Genomic DNA, 24,174 nt, shown 5'->3' with positions numbered 1-24,174 from the left:
ACTATGAAAAATTTCTAAAATGTGTGTTTCTAATTTTATTTTTATCAAGATAGTCAATTTAAGAAATATACAATTCTATAAGCTTACGGTACAAATGCTAGTCTTACTTAACTAGGTCGAATTTAGCATAGCCTCCGGTCTCGAAAACGCCTCTGCAGCTTTTTTAGCGTGGAAATATCTATCAACTGGTTTAGGTTATCGCTTTTTTAACCATCTTAACTGCACGAAGTAATATATTGTCGTAATCTAATCCTTAAATAATTCATCAGTATATAAGGTACAGCAAAATTTGATCAGAACCAAAAATGGCAAGAAACAGTGATTGTAATGTGATGACCTATATTCACTACATTGAAAATTAAGAGGTAGTTTGTTTTACCTGTAATGCATACCAGTAATTGTTAACTTATAGTTTAAGATGAAGATGAGAAATATGACGTCAAAACTAATTTCAACAAAATTCCGAATTCTCTACTCCTTCTTGGGAAATCCCTGCCAATCCGATAGCTCTGACTCTTCTTCGTCCTCGACGGCCATTAAGTGGATGCCATCCCGCAACATAGGTGTTCCCTTTCCTCGCCCCAAAACACGTGCAATCAGCACCAAATCAAGTTTAACGCTATGATCTTCCTTTCCGCAAACATGCAAATGCTCCTTCACAAGTTTCTCCTTGTGGGCAAAGAATTCCACTGTGGCCGTTAGATTATCCTTGCCTTCGCCATCCGGAACGGCTTTGGTGGGAAATTCGAGCAGCTTGCAGTTATGGTTTGGCAACTTGGTCTCTTCCACTACGAATTCCGAATTAGCGCCAATTTTCAAACCTGCATTCAGTAATGGAAGCATTGGCATTTTCAATTCAATTCGATATCTATGTTTGGTCTGTAGGAAACCTAGATGTATCATGATGGAACTGCCTTTGGCAGCCACCTTATAGATAATGGAGTTATCGTGGAGACCGTCATTTATCACAGCCGCGTCGAAGTGAACGTGATGATCGTGCTGATAACCTTCCTCCATTTTTGCGTTTCAGGAATATCTGAAAGAAATAATTATGTAAATTGTTTTCCACTCGATGCAACGTGAATTTTGACGCACTAACGCGAGGATAGATTTCGCAAATCTACTAAGGAATTTTGAATTACCTTTCAGAACGCTTCTTTTTATTTGTTGACATAGATTGTATCTATTTTTAAATATTTCCACCAGTCGACATTTTTAGCACGATATCGTTTTATATATCTGATGTCAGAACTACAGTGTCGAACAACCAAAATGCACCACAACCACGTGCGTAAGCAGCTGTACTCAGCATGGAATATGTAACTGTTTAAGTGGGCTATATTTGAATCTAGTTCAGGATGGATATTATTTCAAAAATTTTGTGAAATAACATACAAAACAAACAACATAAGTTTTTATTGAATGAATTGGGCTGTTTCAGGAATCAACTTTTCCGCAAATTCTGGATCTACTTTAAAAATAAACGAAAATTCAAGGTGATATGGAAATCAAATTCTACTTCGGAATGAGCTGACATTGTATGACTCGAAATGTTATTGTTAATATAGATAGAAATCTTATTCTATCATTTATAATACATATGAAAATTAGGATATTGAATCGTAATAAAATTATTTCATACTTAGAAAAGTGAATTCTTCCTGTAACTGTAACACCGTAAAAGATGAAATAATTTTGAGGACAATGTACTGAAGTGAAACCAATCAATCAAGCTCCAATCGCAAACTAGAATCTCACCATTTTTTTGCGAATATACTCATCTCATGTTATTGTTAGGCGACCTATATATGAAGCAATACAAATCAACCTAAAATTGGTGTGTAGATACGATTTTGATGCATTTTACTGTCTGATACTGTATATCTGACAAGTCCATTGATATGAAATACAAATATTCATGAAAATTTGGTATAAAGATAGGCAGATACCGACTCTCAGCTACCCAGATACATTTAGATCGTTTTCTCTCACGCATATAATCAATGAGAAAAGAGTGAGAGAGCGATCTGCGCAAAGCCTACTATGCCCAAGGTACGACCACTGCTCTGGTATGGGTAAGTATTTGAAATAATAGCATTAAAACATGTATGCATGAAATAAGCCATGATCTTTCAAATCCAACAAGTTGTAGCAATGCTGGCACTATAATATCAATTAGACATATACTGGTCAATTCATATATTTTATTTGTATTTTTATTTGCTATTTTTACCAGCTTAAAGACTGGACATGAAGTTTCTTCTAAACTCAAAAGGCATAAAACATCCACTACTTTTTAAATTAGTTTACAAATCATTAGCACTAGCAGTCAGGCTTTATTTTCTTGAAAGAAATGGCAAAATTTTCCAAAAGATCAAATTTTATTCTGTAATTTTGGATGAATGAAGGTGCACGTTCCGTTTTTTATGTTTGGACATTTTCTTCAAAAATTCTAGCAAACTTCCATCAGCAAAATACATGCTGATATTATTTATTTATTGAAAAAGATATACATGTTAATTTGCAGGGAATCTTCAGCAGAGTTACGCATTGTATGGCGAGTTACATAATTTTTGTAACTCATCATATGGTTTGTAATCTACTGGAGGTGGCCTAAGATTTTGCTAATTTGTTAAGAATGTTCAGTAATAGTAGTAAACACGGTACAAACTATAGCTAATTCTCTTCGACTCGTTATTCTATATCTCGATACCTAGTTTTAGAATCATGATTATCCCTTAAAACGCACTCGTTGGTCCCTTCAACATCGAGTTACGGAGAGTTGACTGTAACAAAACTTTCTAAAAGAATTATGAATGTAATTATTCGGGAATTCTGTTAAATTGAATGTAGGGTAAGAATGGGCAAGACGGGTCTGGGAACAAGATGCTGGCCTATCATTTTGAAGCGTAACTTATTCGCTTTAGGTGACATGAATAATTACAATTATTAGATGACAAACGTAGAGCTACTAGAGGGCTACGTACTGATTTTATTGTTTCGTACGCTTAAAATCGCTAAGTTTCTTGAGCTATTCATTACATACAATCGACACTGGAAAAGGGGCAAGTTAGGTCACTTTGTTTTTTAAAGCCACATTGTAAAGTTTTTGAAATGTTTTATTCACTGCTGAAACATTGTTTTATAATACACGTTACTACATCAATTTGGAAGCTGAAAAGCATTGTGAGTTCTTAGATTTTTTTGGAATACAAAACATTTGAATTAAAACTCCATACAAATTGATGAACTTTGGAGGCTTACATTTCAGCTATTTGTAAACATGAATGTAACATGAATTTTAACATATATTTAGAACACAGGAGAAGGTATCGACCGTGATTGTTTTTAAATTATTTTTGCGGTCATTGGACTCTAAGGTAAAGGGAGTCTATAGAAGATTTTTACAAATGATTGAAATGAATGTTTGTCGCGGGACAAATCGTTTGGCGGATGTTGTAACATGTCGCGATCAACATGAATCAGAAGGCCTTCACGGCATAATTTTTCGCCCAAACCATGCCCGATTGACTTTCGGGTCAGAAATGGCATACTAGAAGGCAGATCGTGGAATAAAAGCTAAAAAATCCTCCAAAAGTAATAACTTTGGTTTGCGAACAATTGATTGTTAGCACACATGCTGAGCGATTCATTTTTCGAGGAGCGGACCCGCATAAATTAGAACCGTACGAGTACTGTTTCCCGTAGTGTCTGCAACCATTTGCAACCACATCTGAATAATTTGTCGTAATATGCAGAATAACAATAAACCAACCTTACCGCAAACGATATTGACAGTTTGGGGAACGGTAAATGGAAAAATAACAATGTGGGTAATAGGCGGTTAAGTTATGTAACCATATCAAAATGAAGATTTTCTCGAACAAAATTTTTCGTGCACAATTTGCCAAAAAGTACGCATACTATCCATTTTTTGCCAAATCCATTATAAGGGAAACAGTTGAGAAACATTCAAACCATACATTTGAGAAAAACCGAATAATGTGTGGGTTATTGTTAGTTTATGGTGCTTTATATTTATTTTCACCCTATATGGTATTGTTATTTTGTGTTTATACCGTAAAGGAAAAGAATAAGCTAGGAAATGATGAAGACTTTCAATAAGAAATAATGAAACAAGTACACAATAGTACAAAATTTACTTCAATTGATACATTTACAAGCACTTTGCCGAGTCAAAAAAAATTGTACTTTTAAAACAGAAGTCGTTATTGCTTGTATTTGAAGTAAATTAAGACTGCATATATTTTGTCTCATTATTTCTCTCTATAAAATAGGTTCAATTTTCAGTTTTATTATTCACTACTTTTCCTTACCAACTATATAACATCTTTACTTTTTTCGCCCGCAGTCGTTGATTAAATGTTTTCCCAGGTTGTAACGTTTGGCAACTTCCGGAAGTATCAGCTCCCGAAAATTTTCCCACCGGTAATAATCCTGCTGGTTTGGCTGATCTGGGTTTGTTAAACAACTTAGTCCCGGTCATATTGCTGATAATGGGGAATTTGATCGGTTGCGCAGCAGAAAACGTCTGGCCATACTCGGAATTACGACCGTTGAAATGGATTCACTGTCCAACATCGATTGTATCTGCATCTTGTCCTATATTTTTTAAGAAAATGAAATAAATTAATCCATTTGTAATACTTAGATTGGATTATTTACTTACCAGCACTAGATATTTTTTACGATTTTCTATTCAAACTAAAGAAAAACAAGCAAAGAATTTTTTCTTTTATGTTTTTTTCGATAGACATTGCGAAAACAAACACGCTAAAAAAACATACAGCTACTTTTTTGGTTCCACATAAATAAAAAAATAATTTTATGTTTTGGATCCCTGTTTTCACACAAATCGTTCAAAAACATTTTATTTTTTATGTCAAGTTACGTAACCAGAAAAAATTAAATAAGAAATAAAACTGATCACTGCAAAGATTTGCAAAGCTGTCGAAAGAAGTTTTCAGGAGTGTATATAATGTTTTAACTGTTTGCCGAACTGTTAGGTTGAGGTAACATATGGTGAAATCCTCATATGTATTAGTGTGTTGTTCAAGTAAAAGCATGAACCGTTCGACAAACGGTAATTTTATATTTTTACTGTTTCCCACAATTTTTCATTCCCGTATAGTTCTACAATTTCTGGACACTTTCCAAGATTGTCACTGTTTGTTGTTCGTTACACAAATAATTTGAAATGGTTCAATGCTCTAGCACTGATATTGTTTAACAAAGAAGCAACTGTTTGCGATACATTAACCCTACCGGTTAGAAGAATCTTATTGTTTGGAAAACAAGGCAAACTGTATTTTTCTATGCGGGGAGTTTGTTAGAATACCTATAATGAACCTAAATAATGAATAAATCCATTCTTTTTTATGTCTATTGCTCATTCGTTGTGTACGTCTAGGCGTTAGAAATTTAAATTTTTGAACCCCGGGAAAAGCCCTCTTTTATCTGTAATGCTTTGTGTATGAAAATTTTCAAAATTTTGTTTGAATCGTACCGCATGAGGCTACCCCCTCCTCCTTCGAGAATTACGTGATTTGTGGACGGTGCCTTAGGGAGATGCCGCTTAATCATTATTTTGATTAATACCCAGACAACCAAAATGTACGTATAACGAGATCACCTGGAGGCTTTGTATGTGCAAAATTTCACTTATAAGATGACGAGAAAAGGCCTTCTACGTACAAAAGTGGAGGCGATATACGTGCATATATTATGTGATTAATAATAGCATACAATGGGAGTGTATACATTTTCTACCAAACCAACCTGTTATCTTATGCGACTTAACGTATAACAAATGTTGATTTGACAGCTGCTACGGATTGATTCGATTTATTTTGTACGAGTGTACGAGACGAAACAAAATGTACAAATGAACTCAGAAAAAAGCGTTTTAGGCGAGGAAACTCATCAATCTGACGATTTTATCCACAGTGTTTTACGGGTTTGATGTAATTTGTATGAATTAACTATTTGTTACGTGAACTTTGATGCGACTTCTGGTTGTCTGGGTAATCATGATTAATGGCTAATTATTTAAAGGCCAATTATTAAATGACAGAAAACAATTTATCTGATATAGGAATCGTTTGAGCTTCGTTACAGCCATTTTTTTTATATCAAACCGTTTTCACTGATATCTAGATTTAAATCAAGGAAAGGCGGAAATTTCTTTAAAACATTGTTTGGAAAAATATTTTTCCAGTTTTTTTTATAAATATCTCGTTAGACAATTTCTACCAAATGTTTAAACTGATTTCGCCCAACATGTTTCAAAGAATATACAGAAAATCAATAGAAAGGCAAGCAAATGCCATTAATCTTTTATATGTACAATAAACATATTATCACAAGGTAAGCAACATATTGGAGTTAACCGGGGTTTGCTCGCCTTACTATTTCTACACTGTTCTTTTTTTATAAAATGAAATATTGAAATCCAACTAGCTACCAATATTTTTAATACTTTCCCCGGGAAATCGACAAATCTTACATACCGGCATATGTTCAAGTTTATCAATAACGCTTGGAACATCCGTTTAAAACGATGTGTCGCAAGCTACGCTTCACAAAGCCAATGCATTCGCCACATAGTTAATGAATGATTAATCAAAGAGTAATAAAAAAACAATAATTAAATGATATGAGATACCCTAGACACCTTCAAATATGCAACGTTGCAATGTTCTTGAAAACCATTCTTCTTTAGACTCGGTCTGCAAAACAATTATAAAACAATAAACAATTGAATTTGCAACCATCGTAATTTTCGAATCGATATCCGCAGTTCTGAAGACAAACAGCAAGACTGTTATTTACGGAATTCCGTTAGAAGACGACTGAAAAACATAATTTTGAACAACTGTCGTAAAACTAAGCATTACATATATTTCGCAATTGGATTAAATGGGAAAATTGATGTGAAATTTGCAATAAAGTTACATTTCTTCTCGATGAGAATCGAACTCACGACTCCCTGTTCACTAGATACACCACGAAAGTGTTGGAACCTCGACCAGGTTACTATTGGGAATTTCGCGTATTGAGAAGATCAATCAAACACACTAGTATTGCGGATAAGTGTAACATAAAAAACGTCTTTATTCTGCGATATTTCCAACTACAGTAGTCAATGACAACCAAAAACAAAACGCGCCAACAAGCTGATTCAAGGGGTACCTCAATACTTTTTCAGTGTACTACAATGTAAGGGGTGTGACACTATTATTACTCCGACACTCCTCCTTAGTGTCTACACCACTCCCCCACACTCCTCCTGGATTGAAACGCTTATAAACTCCTCCTGTCATCTAACTTCTTTCTGTATTCACTTTCCTGGCTGACTCAAATAGAAAAGATCACCACATTTTTCACCAATCAGTACTACCTTTCGATCTTTAGAAATTTGGCAACCATCAGGTCCAAAGCAAACATTATATCCTTCTTCCACCATACGATTTACAGAGATTACGTTCGCTTTCAAATCCGGTACATACAAAACATTTTTCAGTTCGACGCCAATCTTTTCACCATTCCTTCCACATCCGATAAGCTCTCCTGTACCCGACGCTTTCACGAGTATTTTCCGGCCATCAGCCAAACCGATATCCTCTCTACGACGCATTGCATTATTCAAGTTTCCGATATCGTTCGTCATGTGTTTCGTACATCCGCTATCAATCAACCAGCCTTCCGAACCATATTTGTTCCTTGTAGCGGTAACGAAGCACACATTTCCACCACTCGACGATCCGTTATCCTCCCTCCAGCGTCCGGAATTCTGCCTGCGTTTGACATCCTCGATCTCCCTGACTTTGATTAATCGCGGACAATCCCGACGGAAGTGTCCTTCCTCGTGACAGTAATAACATTCAAATTTGGCATACCTTCCATCGTTGCTGCTAATCGTCGTCTGCCGCATAGCCGTTTTAAGCGCTCTCTCCTCGTTATCCTCTTCATTCTCACATCTGCGGCGCCATTCATCCAGCAATTTCCCCTTTACATACTCCGTCTTTAAATCCGCTTCCGGGTGACCTTCCAAAGCCGTGATCAACGGATTATATGAAGTCGGCAAACTCGAGAGCAGAATGGCAACGATCCAATGTTCTGCCAACTTCTCTCCCATACCATGAAGCCTATGCACCAAACCGGATATCTCCGCCAAATGGTTGGACATATTGCCACCTTCAGACAAACGCACAGAACACAATTTTCTCAAAACATGGATCTTGTTTGTCAGAGATCCACGTTCATGATGACCCTTCAACTTCATCCACATATCATTTGCTGATGAAGCACCCATGACGTGCGATAGTTGGCTGTCATCCAGAGCTAATCCGATTGTAGCACGAGCAGAGGCATCTTTCGTTGTCCAAGATGCTGTGACATTTTCCGGTTCCGGTTCATTCACTACCGTCCACAAACCTTCCTTAACTAGCAGCAGCTCCATCCGGAATTTCCAACTCGCCCAATTCACATCATTCAATCGCTCCATGGTTACCTTTGTCTCAGCCATTTTCGACAGCACAAAATGTTCCGTTCTCACTATCAATATGCAGCTGAATCCACTTGAAAACAACACTATCTCTTCTCTATACTGGGCACATAACCTGTTGGAACCTCGACCAGGTTACTATTGGGAATTTCGCGTATTGAGAAGATCAATCAAACACACTAGTATTGCGGATAAGTGTAACATAAAAAACGTCTTTATTCTGCGATATTTCCAACTACAGTAGTCAATGACAACCAAAAACAAAACGCGCCAACAAGCTGATTCAAGGGGTACCTCAATACTTTTTCAGTGTACTACAATGTAAGGGGTGTGACACTATTATTACTCCGACAGAAAGGACTCATGGACTGATTAACCTGAATTCGATTCCAACTAGATAATCACGTGGTCATCTTTCGCGAAGTGACCCTCTTTCGAAAAAATGAGATGCTTATCCAAACACAACGCTTTCTATTGTTGAATGCCTAGTAGCCGAGAGCACGTTAGTTATTAGGTATAGAAAGACCACACACGTGCTGGACGAGTGTTATATAGTGCGGGCTCTAAAATTTTAATTTCATCATTAATCATATTCATTAATCATACTTTGGCTTAATCATCAATCACAATCATTAATCATGACATCAAAAATTTTAATCATTAATCAAGATAAAATTGAATTTAATCATTAATCATTTAATTAATCATTGCGACCCGTTAATCATTAACGCTCTGTACTAAATTCGGTTTATCGTTGTTGCTATGCTCGCACGATAAAGAACAACCGCGATGCATCATTTATTTTGTCATGATCACTAGACTTTCATCCTTGGACTAGACCATATAGACTATAGGGAGCTCCATTTACCTTTGAGTCGCATTAGAACGATTTTTCCATTCACGAATAAAAACAGTAATAACGGTTTGAATAAAAAAAATGACTGAAGTTAAATTTTTGATTTTCAAATTATAACATATGACCTTCAGTTAAGTCTTCATAACTTTGTTGTTTTTCAACCAATTTTTGGAACTTTTACCACCATTCTGATTAAATATTGATTCGGAAAAGTATTGCTACATACGCCTACATGCAGAAAGTATGCTGATTAGAGTGATGCAAATTTTGAAATGTTTGCTCCCCTATGCTTAAACGATTTTAATTATGGTAAATAGCATCCTCCCAAAGTTTGAAGTGATTCGGAAGAAATTTGACTGTGCACACGCCATTTGAAGTTTATATGGAGATTACTATGGAAAACGCCAATCTTTTGTGTTAAGCCCTCTATCTCTTCGTCATAATATTTTATGGAAAAGTGAACAAATTCTTCTAATGTGAAATCCTCCCAGCTACAACTTTGCCGAAGACCAATTTTTGATTGGACCTCAGGATAAATTGTTATTCATCATCATAAAGATGGTTTGCATGTAGCATGCTCCACCAACTGTTCGGCAGGCAACAGTGGTGCTCCTGGCGGGAAGAATAGATCAAAGTAATCCAGGCTACTATGTTCTACAGCAAAAAAGCAGTGTTGCTCTGAAAGTAATTGAATGATCATCTCAGCATGATTAAGACTTTGTTATCAATGATAACAAATTATCCTTACGTCCCATCGAAATGTGGTCTTCGGCAAAGTTGTAGCTGGGAAGTTTTCACATGAGATGAGTGTGTTCACTTTTCCATAAATTATTTTGACGAGCAGTCAGGGGACTGAACACAAAAGGTTTGCCTTTTCCATAGTAATTTCCATATAAACTTCAAATAGCGTGTGCACAACCAAATTTCTTCCGAATCACTTCAAATTTTGGGAGGATCATTTTCATCATAATTGGCATCATTTAAGCATAGGGGAGCAAAAACTTCAAAATTTGCATCAGTCTAATGCTGATACTTTTTCAGTTATTTCAGTACAAGACCAACAGATTTCCTTCAATTCGTAATCGTGAGGTGAATCGGCTGCAATCATCAATGTTGGGTACAAATTTCAATGACGGCCTACTTCGCCTTAAAATTATTTCAAACTCCCCAACCCATGATCAAAAATTTATGCAGAAATGAATCTTGCGAAAAACATACAGCAGTTTAATAAAAAAGGGAAACACTAAATATTGATTACTATTATTGTCTTTATTAACGATGCTTTCAACCCGTGGCTTGTTCACCTCGATAAATATTCATTAATTTAAGCTGTGAAGAAATATTTGGAAAAATAAGTAGAACAGAATTTTCTTAAAAATATACTTAGGACTTTTCTTAAAAATATAATTAAAAATATAATTATCATATACTTATGAAATTTCTTAAAAATATACTTAGGACTAGAAAAGTTCTTGGACAAATGATACTAGATGTAAATTTTGGTTAGAATTTCTGCAAGTCCTTCTGGAGATATTAATGAATTAATCCTTATATAGATTCCTGTAGAAATTTTTAAATTTGAATTTGTTAGTAAAATCATTGACTGACCTAGTAACGATTTTCACAATATTTATACAAATTGTAATGCAAAAATATCTCGTTAAGCTAGTTTTAGAGTGTAAGTTAACTTGTAATAGTGGTTATCACTCTCAATGGTATGGGTGCCCTAGTGTAGATGTAGTTGTGAACCTTACACTGAAATAAATTTTATTGTAGAAACTACTGAATCCATGGTAAAATTAAGAACTGCACCAACGATTTTCAACCGACTACATTAATCTGTTAACTCTACCAAAACATAGTCAACATCAATACAAAAGAAAATTTCTTCTGTTGATTTAACCAGAGTTGTAGTATTTTTGACTAGAAACATTCTTGATTTGAGAAGTTTAGCATCATACTTTTGACCACACTGTGTTGTATGGTGGGTGTCACGGATTGAAATACAATGCTTTGTAGTGGATGCTACTATGGACATAGTCAAATTTACTGCACTGCTCAGTGATTTTCACCAGATTATAGTAAACTTAACAGATTTTTGTAGTCGGTTGAAAATCGTTGGTGCAGTTCTTAATTCTACCATGGATTCGGTAGATTATACAACAAAATTTGTTTGCGTGTAGAGGAAAACAATATGCACTCTGTCTCGAAAAACACCCAGAATCCGGGTATAATTTTTGCAAATTAGGTAATATTTCCATATGCATTTTGATGTGTCTGGAAAGCGTGTTCAAGTTTCTTTGAGGAAAACAAAAACAAACTGTGTATGACGAGCGTATGCTAGTCTACGTGTGTTCAAATGTCACTAAGCTCTATAGTGAGAGTACAGTTTGCACTGAGAGTTCTCATAGTTGTATCGGTGTAGAGCTACACCTACAAAGAAAGCGGTAAACATTGCCCTCAGAGAACATATACCAACAACTTCACGATACAACCCTCATGTCTAATTTCTGCGTTTCAGAGATCGAACAGTTTCATAACAGAGAAGAGTGGTGTTCCGATTTGAGTTTCATTCCTAAGATGTAAGCCATAATCTTTCCTATAAGTAGAATCCCATTGTATTCGTAATGTTATTGGTGTAGAATCCATTATGTATAATATTTCTTCCTCTATCTTGTCAGTCGGAATGAGTGAACCGTCTCAGAAACCTCCTCCGAAGCCAACGGTATCATCGTCTGCCCCTGGCGATGGTATCCGCTCGATGCGATCCACGAACGTTTTCCGGGCCATCAACTTCGAACTCTACGCCAAACCGGTGAGCCATTTGAAGCGAACATTCAAACACAACTTTTCTCTGTTGACTTAAGCTTAAATAATACCGGATACTCTTATGATTCCAGAATGCTATAGTAATGGGAATCGGACTGGTGGCGATTGGCATAACTTTCGGATACATTGCGTACATGCGTTCCAAATACGAAGGACTTGGATACTATTCGGCAATTCAGGAAGACGGCAAAGAGGTGTTTGTCAAAAGAAAGTCCAAATGGGAGTAGACTGACGGAAGGATCTGCTAGTTCCAGTTTGATATCCTGCGGTGAACTTCCTAAACATGAACTGTGCAATTCTCCGCAAACAATTTAAAATGTTTGGAGTTTTGCTTCTACCAAACGAACTACAAACTCGTTGGAAATATTAATCTGTGTATATAATTTTTATTATATTTATAATACGAATAAAATGAAAAAATCAACAAAACTATTATCTGAATTTGTTTTAGGACATTTAGCGAAATTTCATTTGGAATGGTTCAAGCAATCGGATTGATGTCCGGTCAACATTGAAATGCTCGCCTTAGAAGGGAGCTGCCGCAGCGACAGTTTCGAACGAAAACGAATAAAATGCTCGCCTTAAAAGGGAGCTGCAGCCAGCCGTAGTGACGGATACGATCCGTTGAGTCCAGTGAAAACTGAAATACTCGCCTTAGAAGGGAGCAACCAACAAAAAGTTTAAACTCAATTACATAAAAAATCAGCAATGTATGTTAAACAGTTGTTGGTCTGCCAGTTTTTCATTTCATTAATATGTTTGCCTGATGAGCTATTGAGTTGATGTTGCAAACAAAACTGCATTTTCTGTTGAAGAAAAGGAAATTGGGTAGTTTTGTAAATCTTATAGTATGCCGTGTCATTGGTGGGGTTCATTATTATTGAAGTTGTCAACTGAGAAACTTCGCAGGCAGCTTTGCTAAAGAAATTGTAAGAATTCTTGCAGTAAGACTTGAGGATGCTTTTGGCGAATCTTCCAGAGCTGTTCTTACCAACGATATTATTCTAATGGATTTGGAAGGTGAAAAAGCTCTCTTAAAAATGTTGCTAGGAATTCTGATAACAATTCAAAAGAAGCCCTAGAAGAAATTTGTACAAAAGTTTATTGAAAAATTTCTAGGTGCTGAATTTTTAGTGTCAGTAGCTTGCGATGAAAAAAAAGAAGCCTTTCTGCATTTTTAGTTTCAACAGGTTGTTGATCCAGTGGAGAAATCGCTGGAGATACACCAGGATTAATTACTGGATTGTTTCCTCTGGGGTAACTCCTGCAGGAAACCTGAAAAAAAACTTTGAAGGAATGCTAGAAGACATTTCTAGTGCTAAAAATAACATCAGTGTGTGCATATATGCTTGAGAAATTCCCCGAAGTGATTCATAAAAAACGCCCAGAAGAGACCTTCAAATTTCCATACACCGTGCTCTCCATCAGCCGATATCTACACAAGTCGATGTTACGTGTGAGGTAAGCTCCTCTCCATTACTCGATATCTACCGTCAAACGGGGTGACTTGCAACACTTTTCAACTTCAACCAGGCGAAACCATGATTTAAACGTCATCTAAAAATCTAAATTCCTTTTTGAACTTTTAATGCCCGACCCTCCTACAGAATGAGATGACAGAAAATTGTATTGAAATATTTTATCATATTAAACATTATAAAAAATGTGAAATTTTTTAAAAGTCCTTGTGCGGGGTGACTTGCAACACTCAATGCTAATTAAGTTTTTGTCAACGAAATGTTTATATTTTTTATTAGTCGCACTCGTTGAGTATTGTTACTCGTGTATTTAAAGCATTCGAACCAGTACAATAGCATTTTGATTACCTATTTGTAAGAAAATAAATGAGATATTTTTGTATGAGAAAATGAGGCGTTAAATCATCAAGATCCAATATTTCAACTGAACCACATTTTAAACGAGTGTTTGCAGTTGATTGATCAATTATTACTCTTTTGATAGTGAAGTAGACCTAACACAAAAGTTTTCCACTTTTATTTAACTCTAAATTGCTTGAGAATCAATTGTTGCAAGTCACCCCGCATAGGTACATGTTTATAAAAAGTACTTTTGTTGAAAAGTTGTTGCTACAATTTTGTTAAATAAAATGCGTCGTATTATCACTAATTAGTTATAGAAACACCATGTAAATTATTAATTATGTAAATTAATTCTACCTCATGTTTTCAGACCACGATTTTCAACCTCCATCTAGTATCAGTTTTTAAGACATTTAAAATAATTATGTTTAATGTGCAAAAATATTTCTAATAATTGCTTTAATTGTGGGCACTACTTGAATTGTGAGTCATATTTATTGTACCACCGATTTATAAGAAATTTTCTTTTGATATTTGTATTTTATAGTGCAAATTGATTGTAAATTACAATGTGTTGCAAGTCACCCCGCCGTTGCAAGTCACCCCGTTTGACGGTACTAAAAATCTTTCTAATTCGGGGATACTTGGACTACTTCTTATTTGGAGGAGAAATAGTACTTGCAAGTTATATAAAAGGTTGAAATACATAAAAACAAACATTTGTATTGTCAGTAAAAATAACATGATATTTTGTAAAATGTTTTCAAATAAGTTTTTAAAATACTACAAATAAAAAGATATCGTTTTCTCACAGAAGTGATCATACAAATTTTGGAAATACAGATATGTGTAACTTTTGATTTTAGGATTTTTTTTTTGTTGGTTCCTTGTATAAGTAGATGGTCCATGAATACCGAGTTAATTCAGGTATTTGCCCAAATATTCAGATATTGTTCGAGAAACTTCAAAGAGTTCATTCAGTTATTATTTCCCATGGAATTTCTCCATGAATTTTCCTAGGGAATTTCTCAAGGAATTTTGTTTTAAATACCTCTAAAACTCAACCTGGATTTTCCCAAAGATAATAACAGAAAATGAATTTATAAAAAAAGTTATTTTTTCGAGCTGTTTAGGGGAATACCTATAAATGAATGAATAACCGAATTGAGTACTATACCATTTAATTCCACTAGAGTTTCTGTTGCGTATTTCGACCTCAACTGCAAGGTCGTCTTCAGTATCGTGTAGTAGATTCGACTTAAAAAAATCTTTCAGAACTCATCAAAATTTCTCCAAAAATTCCCACAGAAATTTTTCAAGTCTTTTATGATTTTATCCATAGATTTCCCTAGGACATCCAGAAGATTCCCGGCCAGAACATCTTCTAAAATTTAACTAATAACTTCTCCACAAATGCCTTCAGTGATTTCGAGGGATTTCCTTCAAAATTGTCTTTCAGAATGTATATAAGATTTCAATTACGGATTTCTCTTATCAGCAATTGCTTCTAAGATTTCTTCAGAAATTTCTCCAGTAATTAATGAGATTTTCTCAAGTAGGTCTTCAAAGATTTTTTCCAAACATTCTCCTGAAAAATGTGAAAAAAATTGTAAAATAAGAGAAATTGCTGAAAAAAGTGAAATATTTCTAAGAAAATCCTAAAGTAACCTCTGATAAAACTTGGGTAAGTTCTAAGACTCTTGTTAGTCTCTGAAAGAACTCCTGGACTCTTGAGGAAGTATTAGAAGATTTCCTATATATTTGAATTGCTAAGATAATAGAAAAAAGAACAATCGAATATCGGGGTAATTTTCCTCAAGATTTTCTAAAGGAATTTCTAGAAAAGCATTGAACAGAATGTGCGTGGGAATGATCGGAGGAATTATTGGAGAAATTACCGGAATTATTGAAAAAACAACTGGTTTTAAAATCTAAATAACCTTTGAAGATTCAATGGGATTTATTGGAAACTTCTCAAGAAATGCTTGGAAAAACTGCAGGAGTAATACTTGGATGAAATGCTGTAAAAATTTCTCCAATAATCCCTCGAGAAATTTTGGATTTTTAGAAGGAAACGTGGATAAATTCTTGAAGGAATCCTATTTTTTTTTCACTCTAGATTAGACCTTTGTGGATTTTCTCGGGAGATATTCTTCAGAAACCGCTGGAAGATCTTCTAGAGTATCAACTGGAGAATTCGGTTGAAGGATTAGTGGAAATATATCTAAAGGAAATACCGGAGGTAGTAATAGTGAAATTCTAAAGGATAGAAGAAATTCTGTGGGAATTTGTAGAGGAATCTCTTGAAGTAATGAAATAACTATGAAGCTTGTACAGGGTATCCAATTATCCGTACAAATTTTGAAGGCATGACTCTATGCATTTAAGCAGAATAAATTCAGTACTCTTGCATGATTTAAAACATTCACCTATCATATTATTGGGCAGTAAGTTTGACACATTTCCGATTTCAAATACCGTAAAACGGGGTAACTTTTAATAGTTTTTTTCGAAGAAAACTTCGATATTTATGCGTGCTGTTTCAAATAATTACAATTTATATTTTTAAAACAAGTACTGACATCCCAGCTATCGATTGCAGTTGATAGATTGACAAAAGATTTATTCTGAATGAATATATTATTTTTCATAATATCGAAAGTCGGTTTTCTGTTTTGGGGTAACTTTGATAATGGAGTATAAATCGAACAAAATTGAATGAATTACGGAACATTTATAGGGCGTGGCATACCTATAGGCGTTTAACGATATATGAGAATTTCTGACTTAGATAACTAAAATGGTCCCAGTTTGTAAAAATGGTTTTCGAGCTGTCTTTAGAGCTTTATGACGGCAGAGAAATGTCAATAGAACTCATTGGATTTGAACCGTGTAATTTTCTATTTCCAGTCTAACTTGAAGCCACTGAACCATAAGTTACTTCAAATAACTAACTTGATTTTCCTCCGTGATAGAGCTATGAGTGAATGTAACCAACCTAGGCTTGAACAAAAAAGAGCTACAGAGCTGGTATAGATTTTAGACAATAGCCTGCGATGACAGAAGAAGAACTCTCTGTTTTTTGACAGGTTCAACTCATTGAAGAATGTTTGGAGAAATTCGTGGAACAATAAGTTCTTGCAGGTTTCATTAATGAAACTCCAGAGGCTTTTGAAAAAAAATCTGCATGAATTATATGGAGTAATTTATAGAGATATTCTAGAAATATTTAAAGGATTGTTTCCTTTGAACAAACTCCAGCAGGAATCCTGAAGAAAGTTTGAAGGAATACTAGAAGACATTACTACAATTCATAGTGGTATACTTAAGAAATTCCGGAGAAATTTCCTCAAGGAATTCCCAAAAACGCCCAAAGAAGTGATGTTACTCATGAAAAACCTCTTGGGAAATCTCTGAAGTATCCCGGGAAATCCTTCAACAGAATATTTTCAAAATATGAAATTCCTCCACAAATACGTGAACGAATAAAAAAAAGCACGACAAAAACTAATCATGGTCGAATCGCTGTAGACATTTTTGATGGAATTTATCGAGGAATCCCTTGAGGAATTAGTGAAGAAATCCCTGTGTTAATTCTTAATTTTTAGAGGATTTTTTGGAAAAAATCCTTAGATGAGCTTATAGAGAAATCTTTGGGGAAATTAATGGTGGAATCACTAGAATATTATTTGATTGAATTCTTGGAAATGTTTAATCACTTTTTTGTTGAGAAGCTTAAGGCTCAAAAATCCATCATGCAATCATCAGCAATCATTAAAACTTGAAAACCAGTTTTTTTGTTCAAATTTCAATCAATCCTTATGAAAATCGTATCATCGTATTTCAGATAGAAAGTGCAATGATAGATTCTCTTGATCATTGCTTCAATTTTGAGCAAAAAAAAAACTTTGAAAATCTGTAAAACGATTATGATTATTTTACTCTTAACGTCTCAACAAAAAAAAAAATCATCCATTGGATTGAGTTCAAAAGTTCAAGCCAATGAACGCAGACCTTAAGGCTAAGTAGCCCGTTATTCGTTTTGGCAGCCATGTTGATTTTGCAGTTCGCAATTTCAAAGTGATAAACAGTCAACATAAGTAATATTAATTAAGAAAAGTATCACCACTTGTGCTTACATGTATAAAGTATCCTGATACTTTTTCAGCTATGTCAGTGTAAACCCAAGTGACTTTCTTTAATTCGCAATCGTGAGACGAATTAGCCACAATCATCGATTCCCAGTACAAATTTCAATGACGGCCTACTTCGCCTTAACCTACCCAACAAATAAAGGATTGAAAACTTCTAAGAATTCATTCAAATAATGTTCCAGGGATTCCACCAGGAATATGTGCGAAGAACCTGACTGAATACTTAGGCATATTCATTTAAGAACCCCTGAAAAAAGCCAATCTATGGTAACAGACAGAAAATTTTTTAGATCATTTTTTTTTTTGTTAATGTGTTTTCAATTTTTTTAAATGAAATAATTCTTGAGCATTGAATGTCATAACCCTTTCGGGACGAAGCAGCACAATTGGCTTGTTTAGGGGTACCCAGTTTCTTACATATTCTGAACCTACGTTAAAAATTGAACTAGAATCCAAAGTTTCACAATTTTCCGTGACCTGGAACTATTTTTAAAACACGTTTGAAATTAGTATGGAAATCACTTTTGAATCTCCCCTCGGCAAATTTTACTTCGCGACGAGCTATCATTATGTAAATTGAAACGTCATTGGGTCGACGGATTGAAATCTATTTTAATCATTGATAATATCAACATAAGATATAGAAGTGCAATAAAATCGTGTAATGCTAAAAAAAAATGTGCTCTTTCGATTAGGCTACAATAAACTGTGAATTTTTTGTCTCTAAACAACCCAATTGTGCTGGACATCATTTTTTTAAATGGCTCGTACTGAGTCGGATTCACATATAGTATGTTTCCGTCTTCAATTATTCATAGTCAATGATTTACATTAACACCCCATGAAGTGCACAATTAATTCTAAAAGCGTTACCACTTAGCGCGAAAATATCTGCAGAGATCAATTTCGCTTCAGCGATTGTCTCTTTGGATTGTTACGCAAAATTCATTCGATTATCGTTAGATTTTCCAATGCAGTATGAAGAATATGCAGATAAAAAATTCATACTAAAACAGGTATAATTTGTCGAAAACAATCGCCCAGGCAAAGTTATTAGCGATAATAAATATTTTGTATTTTGCACGCCTACAAGCTGGGCTGGTAGCGAAAAGACAGCAGAATAATAGTAGGTTTAGTGGCAAAAAATAATAAAATAGTATTCAAATAGTGACTTTAAAATTACAAATAATAGAATAGAAATTTTTGGTGGTGATGAACTCATGACAAACCAAATCAGATGAAGTTTACTGATTGGGTATTAGTCATTAGAAAACCATTCCATGCGTATTGGAAAATCTAGATTTCAAAAGAACGTTTCAATATTTGATTTATAGAATATAAAAATTATATCACTTTTGAATAGCAGTTCATAGTTTGTTTTTCAAATATTTGTTAAAGAAACGTATTTTTAGTATAGCCATTAGTCGATCAAAGTCACGAGAAAGGCAGGGTTAAGGCTAAATTAAAAGTGAAACCTGACTCTGATCCATTTGTTGGATTTTTTTTTAGTAATTTCGGAAATTATGTAGGTATGGAGAAAATACTGAACGTAATCTTACTGAACTCTAAAAAATAGGAGTAAGTCTTGGACGAGTTTCTGATGAACTCTTTGAATAATTTCTTTTTGGGATTCCTGAGAATTTCTGGCTTATCTTCCGAAGGAGTTCTGTTGGGCTTTCTTCTACAACCGAAGATTACTGTAGAAAAAATAATAGTTATTCATTCAGCAGGTCCTTCAGTTATTTATCGTGGTTTTTCCAAACTTTACTCAAATTTCTAGGTCAGAAAATTCAAAAACGATTTTACTTGCTAAGCTTCGTCTGATTTTTGTACAAAAAATCTCTATCAGACGACAAAAAATAAGACTTTTCTTCAGAAATAGCTACGAAATATCCACCGAAAAGCTCCAAAAAGATAGCAAGGAATCATCTCTTGAAAAATCTTGAAATCCCTGATATTTCCAGGTTTTTCCAGATTTTAAAAATAATTCCAGTTGTGCGAAATTCTGCAGAATACATAAATGATTGACGAATGATTAAATATAGATAACTAAAAATTTGTTTTCAAAAATAGGTGGTTTGGCTTCAAAACACTCAAACAAAAAAAAACTAAAGATAAATTTCAAAGTAGTTTTTACATCAATACATAATCTATAAATCTGTTTGTTTTAAATGCGTAAACAACATACGAAAAATTTAGAGAAATTTGGTTTATGCAATTATTCAATTTCCACGAAAACCAAAAATGATTATAAAATGATCTGAAAGTGTATTTAATCATCAAAATCAGAAATGAAAGAAAAATCTATTTGATCTTGAAGAAAAAATAACCTTTTCCTTAAAATTGGATTACTATTTAGAAATATTCAGCGACGCACACAAACTATTTCTCTGAAGGCCGTTATGTATTTTTCCAAGACGATCATGGGGAAATCAGGGCTGATAGCGACTTATAGTCTTAGAAATACAGTCATCTCTCCCTTACTCGATATTGAAGGGACCATCGAGTTAGGGAGGTATCGACTTACAGAACACAAAATCAGTGCATCTGCAATCCAAGGGACCATCGAGTTAGCCATGAAAACCAAATTTTACTATGGTTCTCTAACTCGATATCGAGTTACGGAATATCGAGTAAGGGAGAGTTAACTGTAGAACTTAAGAGAACTCTAGCCTGAAACATAAAACAAACATGAACCAAAAATAAAGCATCTATGAATTATGAATATAAAAATAAACCTAACATGAACCACGACATGAGATTTTGATTCCTAATTTGAACAGACATTCAAGAATATTTCTAAGACTTCGACGTGAAATTATAACAAGTATTACTACTCGTTTTAATGTGAATTTCTTTCACATATTATTCCGACGAGCTCTTCAGGAGTTTGTTTTGTGATTTTCACGAACTTTTTATGTAATACTTCGAGGAATCGTTTAAATAACAAAAAAAAAATATAAACCGATTTTTTTCTAAGAAAACCATGCTATTTCATAAACACTATACCCCTACATCTACTACGCATGGTTTTCTACAGTTTTCTTTATACGAGTAATGATTTTAACTCAAAAGATCATCAAAATGGTTGGTTCTTTATCATGGCGAAGCAATTAATTTCATCGATGATTCTATCAGGAATTTCTCCAAAGATTGTTTCCGACATTTCTCGATTACTTTTTCAAATCGACGTAAGTAACTTCCATACGGTTTTGAGAAAATTAATTCAGAAGAATCACAACCTGTCTTCTAAAACTGTTTTAAAATGAATAACCTTTATAATATTTTTCGTATACATTGCTTAAATTTTGCATACAATGAGCTCGCGTTCAAAAACTATAGAGTACCTATTATTTCACACAAGAATTTTATGACAAAATGACAAGCCGTTTTATTCAGTTACTTGCGACGTTTTTCTACTAGTGTAAAATCGACTCAAGTAGTATTTTGTTTTGATTCGTGGTTAAGGCACAAGAAAAAATGGCACAAAAGTCAGAACTGAAAAAGCAGTTTTCTCTTTTTAATTCAACAAATTAATGAAAATAAAAACACACAGCCCTTTTATTTGGCAAATAAAAGAGCTGTGTGTTTTTATTTTCTTCGATTTGTCTATTTAACAAGAGAAAACTGCTTTTCCAGTTTTGACATTTGCACCATTTTTACTTGGGCCTTAAGTCACTTTGTCTCTCCATACAACGGGGCGGCGAAAGTAGTGGTTAGGTTGCGAAAGTTGAAAATCTTACTTTCGTCGTTTTGTAAATCCGAAAATTAAACGTTCTAAAAGTGAAAAATCGAGTTGGTTCAAAGCGAAACGTGAAGAATTTCGTCTGCGAAACACGTAGGAACGATAAAGTAAGTTTGTATTCTATTTTGACTTGAGTCTATATAAATAAGTTTTCGAGATTTATTGAAGAAAGTCCCAAGTTCTACGAAAATTTATTTTTGCTTGTTTCATTGATTTCCCTAGGACCTACCCTTTTTTTGGATCCCAGGAAAGAATTCAAAGTCTTCAGGGAAACGACAACAACAAATTTCAGATTTTTTATGTAAAATTTCAAAAAATCCGTGAGGAATTTCTAAAGAAAATCCTAGTGTAATTTCTGATAAAATTTGTGTAAGTTATAATGATGAATTCTTATGAGGGTCTCTGAAAGAACTCCTGGATTCTTGATGTTTTTTTTTTCTAAGATTTTCTTGATAAATTGCTAAGATAATGGAAAAATAAATCGAAGCTCTGAATAATATCCTACAAGGCTTTTTGAAGAAATTCGAAATGAATACAGTAATAACTGTAATAATTGCTGTAGTTATAACTGGTATGGAACCTTGAAGTTTTCAAGAATCCATGGAGATTTAGAAATTGTATTTGAAAAAATATAAGTGAAGTGTTTGAACCGCAGCAACAGTATTTTGATGAAATGGTGGATAAATTTCTAGAGGAATCAAATGAGGAATCTCAGTTGCAGTTTATCAAGGAATTCTTGGAAAAGTTTTTAATAGATTTCATCGTATAATGATTTAAGGAAGTCTAGAGTAGTTCCGGAGAGTTGTTGTAGATGTAACACTTGGAGAAATCGGTGAAAGAATCATTAGAAAAACATCTGGAGGAAATACTGAGATTTTTTCTTCAGAGTAATCTTTGTGAAAATAACTAGAATCTATTACTATTCTAGTTATTTTTTACTCTGAAGAAGGAGTGCTCTAAAATTTTCTGGATCAAATTCTGAAGAATTTCCTCTAAGCATCATTGAAAAATCACTGGTTGCATTCCTGATGGAGTTCTTGAAAGTATTCCAGAAGAAATCTTTGGAGAAAAAATTACGTAATAGTCTCAGAAAGTTTTTCTGGAGCCTCTAGAATGTTGCACCAAAATTCACTGCAAGCAGATTAACCCTCTCTTTCCAACGACTTTGATCGACTGAAATGAAAAAGCGTTTTTATAAAAAGTAATTGAACGAACAATGTTTCAAACAGTTTATTTATGTTTTAATGAATTGATTTTTTTTGGTTGCTTTATAATAGTAAATCGATTGTTCATCAATAGCTTTACTATTCGAACAGTTAGTTGACTTTTGAATTAATCTGATGATTATAGAATCAAATTTAGTATTTATCTGGTTCGGTTTGTTTCAAGTTCGTTGAATATTAATGGAGTTCTGGAGCTTCCATGGGAAAGAGAGGGTTAAGCCAAAAAGTGACTCTAGAGACCATATTGATTAAAATTTCGATAGAGACTAGACCCAAAAATATACACTATTTAGAGACATGTATCAAAATGTAACCAAGCCTTTAAAAAGAGACCTGCGACCTCCTACCTGTTGCTATATTTAATCTTCTACAAAATTAATTATTTCATTTGCTCATGAAAGATACACAGCTGGAACTGGAAGTCGTACTTGCCTTTACCATTTTGGCAATCCGAAGTCCTGCTTTCTTGTTTAGGCAAGTTTTATACGAAATAAATAGAAATAACTAAAAATTGAATAACTGAATAACTCAAGTAGCGTTGTATTAGCGGCGCAGCTGAAAATGTTGTTGATTGAAGAGATTTTGTGTTACAAAAAGGACATATTCTACCATGCATTATAAGTTCGAAATATTTTCCCTGAGTGTAGTCAAAATTCCCTGAGAATTCCAGGTTTTTTCCAGGTTGAATAAAATTCCCTGATAATTCCAGGTTTTTCCAGGTAGTAGACACCCTGTACTTTATGCCACGGGAAAGTCAAGGAAATTTCCATTACGAAAAGATCCTGGACCGACCGGGAATCGAAGCCAGACACCTTCAGCATGGCTTTGCTTTGTAAGCTGGTTACTTCGATCGCATTTGCATTCGTTTTGTGTTCTATGACTCGATACCTTCCTAACTCGATGGTCCCTTCAATGTCGAGTTATGGAGAGTTGACTGTAGCCATCAAGTCACTAAAAATAGACTCGTTACCAGTCCTGTATAAGTGAGAATACAAAATCGGTGGCGTACAGGTCTACAAC

General features: G+C 34.3%; 2 protein-coding genes across 5 annotated transcripts; one reads left to right on the top strand and one right to left on the bottom strand.

Annotated features, from left to right (window-relative positions):
• Nucleotides 1-11: 11 nt before the first annotated feature.
• LOC5570314 (UPF0687 protein C20orf27 homolog) lies at nucleotides 12-1,752 on the bottom strand. Of its 4 annotated transcripts, none has more exons than XM_021851346.1 (3): nucleotides 1,643-1,752; nucleotides 1,096-1,348; nucleotides 12-1,036 (listed from the first exon to the last, which is right to left on the bottom strand). In XM_021851346.1, the coding sequence occupies exon 3, from the start codon at nucleotides 1,015-1,017 to the stop codon at nucleotides 472-474; it is 546 nt and encodes a 181-aa protein (XP_021707038.1). In that variant the 5' UTR covers nucleotides 1,018-1,036; nucleotides 1,096-1,348; nucleotides 1,643-1,752; the 3' UTR covers nucleotides 12-471. The 4 variants fall into 4 exon arrangements, with proteins under 4 accessions (XP_021707038.1, XP_001653140.2, XP_021707041.1 ...); XM_001653090.2 differs by having other exon boundaries at nucleotides 1,143-1,348; nucleotides 1,643-1,751; XM_021851349.1 differs by lacking the exon at nucleotides 1,096-1,348.
• Nucleotides 1,753-11,832: 10,080 nt separating this feature from the next.
• On the top strand, nucleotides 11,833-12,644 carry LOC5570312 (small integral membrane protein 8). The gene is made up of 3 exons (XM_001653086.2): nucleotides 11,833-11,965; nucleotides 12,065-12,198; nucleotides 12,284-12,644. Exons 2-3 carry the CDS (start codon nucleotides 12,070-12,072, stop codon nucleotides 12,437-12,439), a joined length of 285 nt encoding a protein of 94 aa, XP_001653136.2. The 5' UTR covers nucleotides 11,833-11,965; nucleotides 12,065-12,069; the 3' UTR covers nucleotides 12,440-12,644.
• Nucleotides 12,645-24,174: the final 11,530 nt, after the last annotated feature.

This window comes from Aedes aegypti, chromosome 3 (assembly GCF_002204515.2).
Source record: "Aedes aegypti strain LVP_AGWG chromosome 3, AaegL5.0 Primary Assembly, whole genome shotgun sequence".
NCBI lineage: Eukaryota > Metazoa > Arthropoda > Insecta > Diptera > Culicidae > Aedes > Aedes aegypti.
The sequence above is the reverse complement of the archived record's forward strand: the minus strand, read 5'-3'. Positions and strand labels throughout refer to the sequence as shown.